Source organism: Xyrauchen texanus, chromosome 31 (assembly GCF_025860055.1).
Source record: "Xyrauchen texanus isolate HMW12.3.18 chromosome 31, RBS_HiC_50CHRs, whole genome shotgun sequence".
NCBI classification, from domain to species: Eukaryota; Metazoa; Chordata; class Actinopteri; order Cypriniformes; family Catostomidae; genus Xyrauchen; species Xyrauchen texanus.
The window spans coordinates 23,992,214-24,006,149 of record NC_068306.1 but is presented as its reverse complement, the minus strand read 5'-3'; the positions used below and the strand labels follow the sequence as shown (position 1 = coordinate 24,006,149).

Below are 13,936 nucleotides of genomic sequence, written 5' to 3'. Positions count from 1 at the left end.
ATTTAACGAACACCGTTCAGCACATTAGAGTATACTACATCTGTTCATACTATAAGTGGTTAGACAAAGAGCAATTGGATAGGAATAAAAGAGAGGAGATGACAATGAAAGGATGGCTTTTGAAGTGGGATTGCCTGCATGTTTTTATTCAGTGTAGCCAGACTTTGACGGTAACAGTCCCAGTTCTTTTCAGTGCATTTAGAAATGGCTAATCTCCTATTAGTATGCTGTGGAGTGTCAACTAACACATAGTCCTCCATTGGAACATTTAAAAATCTGAGTATATTAAATGGGAAACGAACTTGAATGCAAGCAGTTTAGATGTTTGGATTTGAGCCCCTTGTTGAGATACAAATAATTGAATTGAAATAATTGAATGTAAGTGCTGTTTTCCCATGAAAAAGTCGCCACCACAATTCTAGTGTTGGCAAGAACTTGGCATTGATATGCAGTTGCTGAGTTGTTCAGGGCGGTTGCTATGAGGATGCCCAAGTCAAAAGAGCCCACCCCTTAAGTCTGTAGACATAGCATGTGTACTTCCTACAATCTGTGTCTATGTAATGTTTTATCATCCATCAGGTGAAAATCCTAAGTAAAAGCACACCGCTTTTGTTGTTGTTGTAAAATATCTTAAAATATATAAATGTGCTGTGCCATAAAACATTTACATTTGATCGGTTATATTTGGCAACATTCACATTGGCATTGGACAGGGTAAGGATTTTAATGACCACACTTCAGCGCTCACAGGGTCACAATAATAACTTTCTGGACCCAGGCTCTCTCACACCCATCTGCTGGTTGTGTGGCTGCTTTTATGCCGCTCTCCCCATGCTCACTGGAATTAGAAACAGGTTTTAGGCATAATTTAGCTCAGGTGTAAGCGCCCTTACCGCTTTCTCTCTCTCCAGCCGGGCGCTTGGATTTCTTGTATCTTGTATCTCACACCTCTGGCAGAGGACATGATTAAAGCTCCCAGTACAGCCAGGAATAAAATATAATTATAATTTTATTAAGGACTTGATTTTCATTGTTGCTTGTTTTGTAGAGACCACTTATGTATGTACGTATGTACACTTATTTAAATTGAGTGAGTCATTCATTAAAACTATGTGTAAAGCACCATTGTAATGCCATCAACCACTTTTATTCATACTTTATCCAGCCCCTTTCTCTCATTGTTAAACAAGTTTATCCAACTAAAGGAAGGACATTCTTCCTCTCATTCAGTCGGTCAACAGATTCAGATCCTCGCGTGTTCACAAGCGAGATGACTGATTCGTTATGTTCAGATTCAAATGACCAGCTGGTAGGGCCTGTAGGGAAGGGGCGTATTCATTTAGCGGGTCAAACTAATGATAGGCTCATTCACAGCCCACACTCGAATGCTTTTGGCTCGTGCTGTGGTCAGTCTTTATAGGCAAGAAAAGAAAAGGTGAAGCCCCCTTAAATACATTATGAAAAATTATTTATCTCAGCATCACACTCAGTGACCATAAATGAATCAAATAAATTGTCATTTTATTTAGAGATTTTCATATTCAAAGGGAGTTGACTTCTTTGGGGGTGTGATTTTGTGTCTTGATTGTTTTTGTAAACATAAGCTAGATGGTTGTCTTTGACTATTGTGTGTCTCGCTGTTTTTCAGCATTTTTTGTAATGGAGGATGTCATGGGATCCTCATGAGATCTTCATTATTCTGCAAACAGCAGCTAAAAAGGAATCCATTAACATTGTACTTCAATGAGTTAACCCTCTATAAAGTACAGAATGCATTTAAACCCTCAGATTAACATACATCCATGCATGTAGCTTTTTTCTGTGTTATGTTTGAGAATCAACCAATAAAAATGTTAATCTGAAGACACCTGCGTTCGGTTCACTGTTGCATTTTTTGTTTTGTTTTGTTTGTTTTTTTTTTACCACAAGAACACATTCGTTTTGAACACTAGACATGAAATAATTTGAGGGTCACTCATAGGCTTTGCCTGACCCTAGACCATTTGTGTCTGAGCGGAAACAAATTGGTAATTTTGTTTGTGAACGTGCAAGGATCTGGATCTTTACCGTCAGAAGAAGAGGAGGAGAAATAAAAGTAGTAAAGGAGTAAAAGTGACTGTATACCTTGCAATGACATAAGAACATAATTGAAACTAATTAGGCTAATATTGTTGTCTTTTTGTATAGTCATGCAGCAGTTCAAAATGTTTTATGGATATGCGTTGTTGTCATTTGTGGGGAAAATTCTTGAATGATGATTAAACGCTCACCTAACACGATGAATTCTATTAGTCAATTTGTAGACTTACATTTTAATGAAGCATAACTTGTTTCAGTCGATGGTTTAAGCAACTAATAACTGAAAACACATAAGACTTTAATTATTTGCATAAAAGTGTGACTTACAAAAACTGGCACTTGAACGAATTAGTGAACAAATCTGAATGAATATTTTGAATTAATGAATTCAAAAGACTCAAGTCGCTATTTAATGTCAGACAGAGAAACATCATCTGGAGTTAATTCAGTCCACTAAATAAATGTGACATTTATTGAAATAATAGGTTTTTGAGGTGTTTGATATAACTTTGAAATTGCAAAATAATTTAAACATGTTCTATAATTTTTGTCAATAAATGGAGAACAAAAAATGGAACGTGTTGCCAGTAAACAGACAGATACATTAATATATGGTTTGTCTATATTCTTTAAGTGTTTCGGTTACTTGAATAACTTTATAATTGTTTTTTTTAAAGAAAATAACAATGTTATGAACTAAAAGTCTATTAGCTGCCAGCATAAATTATGTAAACAAAGTTGAGAACAACAACAAAAACATTTATGCCACCGAAAGGAATACACTAAATGTGCACACCTTATGGCACTTTTCCACTGCACGTTAGGGTTCGGTTCGACTCGCTTTACTTTTCTGAGCTTGCTTTTCCATTGCAGTTCAGTGCCACCGCAACATGGGTGGGATTATAGGCTGATCATCATAGTTGCGCCGCCTCTACTGCCGTGACATCATCTTTAACGCAACACAAACATAAACCATAAACAATAACACGACCGCTAGCTGTTAGCTACTAGCTCGTTATGCTGCATAAAGCAGTTTTTTTTTTTTTACACAAGTGTAACAGTTAAATTGGCCTGGTTGTTTTAGAAGCAAGATTTCCAGTAGATGGTCAACTAAATAAATTGAAGCTTTCAAGCAGAGTATAGAGCACTCTCCCTCCCATTGCTCGCCAGTCTAGATAGCGTCTATTTGGTCGAACCACTTCCACTTTTCCTTGATGGTTCTGTAGTCACTTTGAAGTTTTTTTTTTATTTTCTCTACACTGGTAGGTCCGGTGGTAGCCGTGTGCGGCCAACAGCTGAGACACTTCCTGAAGGACTTTTTCGTTTTGTGTTGTTTCGTTCGTCGCTAACGAGAGGAACGTCTGCACCTCATTTATTGACCACGCTGTGGTTTTGCGCACAGCCATTTCTAATTACAATTCGAAACCCACATGAACAAATGATACTGCTATCGCTGTAGCTAACGTTAAAACTAGCGGATTGATGTCCCGTGCCGTTGACAGTGACAATTCTCTGTGAACAATCAGTGATCTGCAGGCTTTTGACATCACATTTAGTATCGGCTCGGCTCACTTGGAACCTCGACTGAGGTGGTACTAAAAAAAAAGTAACAGGTACCAGGTATTATCCACAGTGGAAAACCCCCAAAAAGCAAGCAGAGTTGTGTGGAGTCGAGTTGTACCTTGCAGTGGAAAAGCCCCATATGTCAGTCACAGTGTTACTGGGGGCTGAACCCCCCTAATATTTAAATCCTAGAATCGCCCCTGGGGACACTTAATGAAATAAATTGCCGTTTTGTCATCCCATCAATGTTTATATTTGCATAAACAGTATAACAGTATGTTTTACAAAAGCCTCCATCACACATTCAGCACCCTCTGATGTCAAACCCTGATGAGCTTTGATGACGCACTTGACATTTCTCCGCGTCAAAAGGCAGGAAAAACTGGTTTGTGTGCATTGTCTGCTGGTTTCTAGCTTTGTCTTTAAGTGTTCTCTCACTTGTTGAGAACTTGCCGTTCAGACCATGGAGACGTATAGGAGAGATGCACCAGTCGCCCTCCAAACAATCAGGGACCTCTTACCTCAGCCCACTGAGAAAATACATAAACGATTAAATGACCAAGATGACTCCGTTTCAAGTCATAACAAGGACACGGACAGAGAGACATTCAGCTCACAACTGCCCACATTGAATGAGGTACAAGAACAGCAGGCAGTGGTTGGTGACAATCGCCATTCTTCTGAGACAGGCCAGAATGGTTACTCAGACCAGATGACCGTGGCTGAAGCTTCTAACCCAGATTCGCTACCGAGGAAGCCCAAATACATTGATGAAGTGCTACCGGATCTGCTCCGGAGTGGGAGCCCCATCCGCAGACGTGTGTCCAGCCCGGTGTCTGCCACGGTGAGTCGTGGCTACAGCATCTCAAATAGTGAAACAAGTACAGAACAAAGGGGAAAAAACAAATCAAAATCGAAAAATATTAAGAGGACAAACAACACGAGGACCAGAGATTCGTGCTTTTAATTAATTAGTTCACTTCCATTAAATTATTTTCAAAGCAGCATAACTTGCTAGTCACAAATATGAGTCTATTGGTTTATGGGTACGTTTACTTTACAGCAAACACAGGATGTCCACAAACTGTATAATGTTGGTAAATTTCACCAGCTCCATTATTACAATATTTCCTAATCATACTTTATCCACTGAAACTAAAAGAGCACATTCTGTCACACAAAAACTAGACAAAATGTCTGAGGCAAACTCTTTGACTAGTTTTGTGTGACAGAAAACTATTTGTCTAGTTTGCCTCAGACCTTTGACAAGTAGGTATTACATTACATCATATTTCTTCTTTTTATGGAAATCGTCTTGTGATTTGGTGACTATACTGAAAAATCACAAGACCTCACGAAAAGAGGAAATATGGTTTATTTTAGATGTGGTTTGGAATGTTTCCACTTAGTTTGCCTTTAATGACAACATTCCATCTTTCTTATCTTCCTGAAGAATCTGGAATAGCAGGGGATTAAAGTACACCACCCTGCCTGTATTTATGCTCGCAGGTGTGTCACCAGGGCCATAACTACTAGACATTTGGGAAAACATTTTGAGTTTTTTCAATGATTGATTCTTAAACTTTTGCATCTGGTTCCTCCATCTTGAATATTCAGTTACATCATATGTGTGATAAAAGTACAACTGAGTGTCACTGATATGATTTTGAAGGGTCTTAAACGTGCATCACAAGTGTATTTACACTACCGGTCAATAGTTCTGTCATATCTTGACAGAAATGTTTCTCATGATCTTAAAATTTTTTTTGATCTGAAGGCATATGCTTAAATGTTTTAATTATTTTTGTAGACAAAAATATAATTGTGCCAACACATTAATGTATTTCATTAAAAAACTAAAATTTAATAATAAAAAAAAGTTTTTGAAATTGATGACTTGGACCAAATAATAAAGAAAAGCAGACAATAAGTGTCCAACACAGATGGGAACTCCTTCAATACTGTTTAAAAAGCATCCCAGGGCATTCAAGAAGTTGTCAAATGTCAAGAGCGCATGTCTGCAAATTCTAGGCAAAGAGTGACTACTTTGAAAGATGCTAAAATATAACACAGTTTTGATTTATTTTGGATTTTGTTTAGTCACAACACCATAGTTCCATTTATGTCATTCCATAGTTTTGATGAATTTACTATTATTCTAAAATGTGAAAAAAATCAAAATATAATAAAGAATAAGTGTTTCAAAACTTTTGACCAGTAGTGTACTTGTGGCCATATTCACCCATGTGAATAGAAGCCATGTATGTTGTTGTGCAAGCTAGCCTAACACATTGTCTCTATGGCTGTAGCTGAAACAGGTAAAAAGGGAGGTAGAACTGTCAAGACAGCGCAGTCTGAAGCTTAAGGCTCAGGTGGATAGACTGCAAAGGCAGAGCGAAAGTGGACCTGGTTGGAGTCAAAACAGTGAACGGGTGAGTCTGTGTCTTATGTTCAAAATAAATAAAATAACATTTAATATAAGCTTTTTATTTGACTTTGTTATAATCTTGTCTACAGACTGGCTCATAACATAAATGAAATCCAGAAAATGTATGCAAGCAAGTTTTGTCTTAATTGTGTCTTTATTGTTCCTGTTGTGTAATTAGGTGACAGAGGAGGTTCAGTCTATTGTGAAGCTGCTACTCCCTTTGACAGACATCGAGACTGCAGAATTAGATCAGCCCTCTCAGGCTAACCCTTTGGATATTGCACTGCTACAACTGCAGAATGTGGCTCGTAGACTCGCCCTAAATCATACCTCTCAGGTGAGTTTTAACCACACCCATCTGCTCATTTTACATCATTCATGATATAAATACCCCTCCTCTGCAAGAACTTGCTTAACCATTTCATTTACATGCCATGACTATTAAGAATAGTTGCAGAACAAATCTTTAATTCATTCTGCATTTTATCATTGGCAGGGAAGTCAGAAGGCAGGGGAAGATGCTGCCATTTTGCAGCAAGCACTGCGGGACAGAGATAAGGCCATTGCAAAGTGAGTTGGGTTGATCCCTAGACCAAGCGGATAAATATATACACTAGCTAACTTGAAAAACTTGTTCATTTAAGGTTTGTATTTTGTATAATGTATTTTTTTTAATCATTATTATTAATGCAGGAAACAAGCAATGGAGTCTGAGCTATTGAAAAGCAAGAATGAACTGATGACATTGAATAACCATCTTTTGGAGGCTGTTCAAAGACGACTAGAATTGACCATAGAGCTGGAATCCTGGAAAGTATGTTTCAAAAGACTCATTGTTTATTGACCATAACATGAAGACAATCATTTCATTTAGAACTCTGGAGGTTGCCTACTAGGGACTCACTCAAAACGAAGTTTCTGATGAGATACTAACTTATTTTTTGTCACTTATGGTTTTAAACTTATATACTATATATATATATATATATATATATATATATATATATATATATATATACATACAGTGGATATAAAAAGTCTAAACACCACTATTAAAACGGCAGGTTTTTGTGATGTAAAAAATTAAACAAAGATAAATCATGTCAGACTTTTTGCATATTTAATGTAAAAATTACAACATATGCAATACCACTGAAAACCAAAGTGACACATCAACAAGTGGAGAAAGTATGGCACAACAGTGACATTATCAAGAACAGGACGTCCCTCCAAAATTGATGAGAAGACAAAGAGAAAACAGGTCAGGGAGGCTGTCAAGAGGAATACAACAACATTAAAGGAGCTGCAGCTCTTTCTGGCAAGTACTGGTTGCTCCCTACATGTGACAACTATCTCCCATATTCTTCATCTGTTTGGGCTATGGGGAAGGGTGGCCAGACCAAGCCTTTTCTGATGAAAAAAAAAAGAAAATCATCCAAGCCTGGCAGAAACCTATATCCAGTCTCCAAAAACCATGTGGAAAAATGTGTTATGGTCTGATGAGACCAAGATTGAACTTTTTGCCCACAATTGTAAAAGGTATGTTTGGTGAAGAAACAACACAGCACACCAGCAAAAGAACACATACACATGGTGAAGCATGGTGGTGGCAGCATCATGCTTTGGGGCTGCTTTTCTTCAGCTGGAACTGGGGCTTTAGTGAAGGTGGAGGGAATCATGAATGGCTCCAATTACCAGTCAGTTTTGGCACAGAACCTTCTGGCGTCTGCTAGAAAGCTGAAAATTAAGAGATCTTTCATGTTTCAGAATGACAATGTTCCTAAGCACACATCCAAATCAACAAAAGAATGGCTTCATACAAAAAAGATGAATGTTTTGGAATGGCCCAGACATAAATCCTATAGAAAATCTGTTGGGGGACCTGAAGATGGCCATACACCGGAGATGCCCTCGCAATTTCACAGATTTGGAAAGTTTTTGCAAAGAGTGGGAAAACATTCCCATGCCAAGATGTGCCAAGCTAATAGTGCTGTAATAAAATCAAAGGGTGCTTTAACTAAGTATTAGTTCAGGGATTTTTCTTTTTAGTTTTTTGTTTTTCTCTGAAATGTCACTTTGGTTTTCAGTGGTATTGCATAGGTTGCAATTTTTACATTAAAGGGGCAAAAATTCTGATATGTTTTATCTTTGTTTCATTTTTTTAAATCACAAAAACCTGCTGTTTTAACAGGGGTGTGTAGACTGTTTATATCCACTGTTTATTTTAAATATATATATATATATATATATATATATATATATATATATATATAATAAAAAAAAAACTTTTTCATCTTAAAAAGGCTCTAGGCGACTTCAAAGCAGCAACAAGAACACAGACATTTTTACCTTGACAGACAATGTGGAATTTCAGTTTGTCGAAACATTTTGTCAGCATAGTTTTTAATCAGCCAACTTTAATCTTATTTACACAGTTATATTATAAAACACTGCCTTCGGTAACATGTAAAAGGGACAGTTCATCCAAAAATGAAAACTTTGTCATCTTTTAGTCACCCTCATGTTGTTCCAAATCCTTATGACTTTCTTCTATGGAGCACAAAAGGAGATAATCGGCTGAATGTTAGCCTCAAATCTTTTGTCCGCACAATGAAACAATGGTGACTCAGGCTAACATTCTGCCTAACTTCATATGGAAAAAAGTCATATGGATTTGGAACAACATTAGGCAAATTATGACAGAATTAAATTTTTTGGGGACACCTAAAATAAAACTATATCTTCAAAAAACTTATAGTATCCAACACTTACAGTGTCACAAACTTATTTCAGACTTGTAGAGGAATGTATTAAAGGGAAAGTTCACCCAAAAATGAAAATTCTCTCGTTATTTACTCACCCCATGCCATCCCTGATGTTTATGTCTTTCTTCTGCTGAACACATATGAAGAATATCTCAGCTCTGTTGGTCCTCACAATGCAATTGAATGGGTACCAAAATTTAGAAAATCAAAAAGCACAAAGGCAGCATAAAAGAAATCCATAAGACTCCAGTGGTAAATCCATGTCTTCAGAGGCGATATGATAGGTGTGGGTGAGAAAAGGATCAATATTTAAGTCCTTTTTTACTATAAATTCTCCACTTTCATGTTCACATTCTTCTTTTGTTTTGGCGATTCGCATTCTTTGTGCATATTGCCACCTGCTGGGCAGGGAGAATTTATAGTAAAAAAGGACTTAAATATTGATCTGTTTCTTATCCACACCAATCACATCACTTCTGAAGACATGGATTTACCACTGGAGTCTTACACCCTGTCTACACCAGGCGCGTCCATTGACGCAACAGCTTGAGGCTGTCTATACTGGATGCGTTGGCACGAATGTTCTAAATGTTTAGCAGTAATGCCAGCTCATGCAGCACAAAATGGAACAGGACACCTGTTTACTGTCGGCATGACGTATACGCAGCAACAGATGCTTCCAGTGCAGTCCGTATCATTGATTATAATGGGTTCTAAGGCTTTTGACGCGACGTGCCGCTCGTGTCCGGTGTAAACAGGGTGTTGTGGATTACATTTATGCTGCCTTTTTGAGCTTTTGGAGCTTCAAAGTTCTGGTCATTATTCACTTACTTTGTATGGACATACAGAGCTGGGAGTTGTTTTCTGAAAATCTTCATTTGTGTTCAGCAGAATAAAGTTATTCACGTCTGGGATGGCATGAGGAGTGAGTAAATGATGAGAGAATTTCCATTTTTGGGTGAACTATTCCTTTAATCCTAAATGTATAATTATAATTACTATATAAAATTAACGTAAATAAGGGGAATGTGTAATCTCAGGACAGAAGCTGTAGAACTGCGTCTATGCAGGACTGTCTGTTCTGAAGACTGTGTAGCCATCTGGATTCAGTCTGGTTTTCATCATACCTTTTAAAATACAGAAGACTAGATTCTGAACTCATCAATGTGATTGTCCATGTTGAATTTCCTCATACAGATTTAGATAATCCATGCAAGTTCAGCAGTGTTAACTGTCATGTCTCTTACAGGATGATGTACAGACCATTCTTCATCACCAGCTCCTGAAACAACAGCAGGAGGAACAGGCACAGAAGTCTAGAGGGTTTGGAGTTCTGCGGCGATCAAATAAGCCCCTCCCTCCAAAACCTGATTATTCCACCCTGACAAATGTGCCTGTGTCTATATCACATTGTCCACCTCCGAACACTCCACGATCACAATCTCCATCTCCTAGTACTCCAGGAACACAGAGATGGAAGGACAAATTCAGACGTGGCAGAAGTGGTACACAAGGACCTGTTTCTGAGTCTCAGCCACAAAAGATTAACAAAGAGGAACATTTCCATACGGTTTCCTTGGACTGATGGGCTACAGTAACGCAAAACTTATGGATGATCTCACATCCAAAGCTCTTCTGTAGTGTTCATCACTGTACAATTCACAGTGGGTGTTCATTGATTTAGGTCATTTTGCCTCACCACTTTGTATGTCTTAATATTTTTGACAAATCATATTATTTTGCCTTTCATTATAAAGGTGGACGTAAATTGGGTTGTTTTAAGACAGTGATGCTTTGAGATTTTTGTTGACCTACAGTCATGCATGACATGTCTTATTTAAATGCCCTATTAATATTTGAATAAAAGGGAATAAAGGTGACAAAGAAACAACAATGTAGAATTCAAGGCTGATTTTATAGGGCTCATAATTTAGAAAAAGGACACCGATAAGGACTTACAGCTCACTGGAAGAAGATAAGTAGCAAACATTTCTGCGCATAAGATGCTAATCAATCACATCAACAGGTTTGAGACTTGTACATTTATTGAATAGTGACACCTGCACACATATACGTAGAGACAATAAACAATTTTTACTATGTACCAAATAGAAACAATGCAGACCTCCACTTTGAAACAATACTGCATGAAGCCACAAGGATATAATTTTTACTCTACAAAAAGAATACATTGTGTAATGAAAATATATCAACTAGTGTGAGTGCCATAACAAACATGAACATTTACATTTCTGATCACTTTCTTAATAAAACATTATTAAAACAAACAGTATTCTGTAAACAAGATAAGCAAATGCTGCACTGATAGCACAGGTTAGTACATACACAGCACCACAGACATTTGTGCATTAGGTTCGTATTTGATTGGTCTTTTCAGTATAGCATAAGCGTACATTCACATTCATCTTTAACATTCTATGAAAACAAAGTGCTGCACCACAAAGTAGAATGAGGCGCTTTGAAATTAAAACAAACCAAATTCTTGTAGTAATAAATTGCTAAGGCGCTACCTAATGTTCCTAAGGACTTCTCTTAGAGTGAAACAGTCATTGACTTGCCAAACGTACAAGCAAAGACATTGTATCTCATTAAAAGAAAAGAAAGATTTCTGTTTCCTTGAGTCAATAAAGACCCAAGTTACTGTTTTTCTCAAACAGGATAATCGTATGTTGCACTAGCACTGCTGATAATCACTGGCAGTAAATTTTAGTTTTGAAAAGCTAATTTAGAAGAACACACTTCCATGTAAACACATTATATTCTTTATTGTTAGATGATTTTTATTGTTCCTGTTGTGTAATTATGTGACAGAGGAGGTTCAGTCTATTGTGAAGCTGCTACTCCCTTTGTCAGACATCGAGACTGCAGAATTAGATCAATTAGATGTAAAGCTAACCCTTAGGATATTGCACTGCTACAACTGCAGAATGTGGGCCGTAGACTCGCCGCAAATCATACCTCTCAGGTGAGCTTTAACCATGCCCTCATTACAGACAAGGAGCAATGGCATTGCTATAGATCTCTGGTGTTTCACTATACACATTCCATACAATCATTTTGGTTTAAACACACGGACTGACGTTTAGAGTGTGTATTTTTGCAGCATATTTCTTGATTATTCATTATTAAGATACAGTAGTCATAAATATAATATTTAGTATATTATACATTGAAACAGCCAGTATATAGACATACAAACTACTTATGTACAAACATAGAAACTTCCACAATTAACAAAATTATTTTTGCCCTTGTAATGGCGTTTAATGGCGTAACATTACGTTACAATTTATTCAAAATAAATGTAGACTCAATAATAATAATTTTAGGATTTATGCATTTCATTACCATAACATATATATATATATATATATATATATATATATATATATATATATATATATATATATATATGTATATATATAGTGCATCCGTAAATTATTCACAGCGCTTCACTTTTTCGACATTTTGTTATGTAACAGCCTTATTCCAAAATGGATTAAATTAATTAATTTCCCAAAAATTCTACAAATAATACCCCATAATGACAACGTGAAAGAAGTTTGTTTGAAATCTTTGTGAATTTATAAAAAAAAATAATAATAATAAAAATAAAAAAAAATCACATGTACATAAGTATTCACAGCCTTTGCCATGACACTCAAAATTGAGCTCAGGTGCATCCTGTTTCCACTGATCATCTTTGAGATGTTTTTTCTTGATTGGAGTCCACCTGTGGTAAAGTCAGTTGATTGGACATGATTTGGAAAGGCACACACCTGTCTATATAAGGTCCCACAGTTAACAGTGCATGTCAGAGCACAAACCAAGCCATGAAGTCCAAGGAATTGTCTATAGATCTCCGAGACAGGATTGTATGGAGGCACAGATCTGGGGAAGGGTACAGAAAAATATCCGCAGCATTGAAGGTCCCAATGAGCAAAGTGACCTCCATCATCCGTAAATGGAAGTAGTTTGGAACCACCAGGACTCTTCCTAGAGCTGGCCGCCCAGCCAAACTGATCGATCGTTGGAGAAGGGCCTTAGTCAGGGAGGTGACTAAGAACCCGATGGTCACTCTGACAGAGCTCCAGCGTTTCTCTGTGGAAAGAGGAGAACCTTCCAGAAGAACAACCAATCCACCAATCAGGCCTGTATGGTAGATTGGCCAGACAGAAGCCACTCCTCAGTAAAAGGCACATGACAGCCTGCCTGGAGTTTGCCAAAAGGCACCTGAAGGACTCTCAGACCATGAGAAACAAAATTCTCTGGTCTGATGAAATGAAACAAAGATTGAACTCTTTGGCCTGAATGGCAAGCGTCATGTCTAGAGGAAATCAGGCACCGCACATCACCTGGCCAATACCATCCCTACAGTGAAACATGGCGGTGGCAGCATCATGCTGTGGGAATGTTTGTTCAGCAGCAGGAACTGGGAGACTAGTCAGGATCGAGGAAACATGAATGCAGCAATGTACAGAGACATCCTTGATGAAAACCTGCTCTAGAGGGCTCTGGACCTCAGACTCTAAGCACACAGCCAAGATAACAAAGGAGTGGCTACGGGACAACTCTGTGAATGTCCTTAAGTGGCCCAGCCAGAGCCCAGACTTGAACCCGATTGAACATCTCTGGAGGGATCTGAAAATGGCTGTGCACTGACACTCCCCATCCAACCTGATGGAGCTTGAGAGGTCCTGCAAAGAAGAATGGGAGAAACTGCACAAAAACAGGTGTGCCAAGCTTGTAGCATCATAAACAAAAAGACTTGAGGCTGTAATTGTTGCCAAAGGTGCTTCAACAAAGTATTGAGCAAAGGCTGTGAATATTATGTACATGTGTTTTTCTTTTTTTTTATACATTTGCAAAGATTTCAAACAAACTTCTTTCACATTGTCATTATGGGGTATTGTTTGTAGAATTGAGGAAAATAATGAATTTAATCCATTTTGGAATAAGGCTGTAACTTAACAAAATGTGGAAAAAGTGAAGCGCTGTGAATACTTTACGGATGCACTGTATATATAAACACTGTATATATATAAAAAAAAACGTCCCTTTTTCTGGACACTGTATTTTA

The 13,936-nt window shown here is 37.5% G+C and overlaps 1 protein-coding gene across 1 annotated transcript; it reads left to right on the top strand.

The window, feature by feature from the left end:
* The first annotated feature begins 4,066 nt into the window (after positions 1 to 4,066).
* Positions 4,067 to 12,244, top strand: LOC127625246 (uncharacterized). Its single transcript, XM_052100408.1, has 6 exons — positions 4,067 to 4,486; positions 5,952 to 6,074; positions 6,249 to 6,407; positions 6,567 to 6,640; positions 6,764 to 6,884; positions 10,085 to 12,244. Exons 1-6 carry the CDS (start codon positions 4,106 to 4,108, stop codon positions 10,418 to 10,420), a joined length of 1,194 nt encoding a protein of 397 aa, XP_051956368.1. The 5' UTR covers positions 4,067 to 4,105; the 3' UTR covers positions 10,421 to 12,244.
* The last annotated feature ends 1,692 nt before the right edge of the window (positions 12,245 to 13,936 follow it).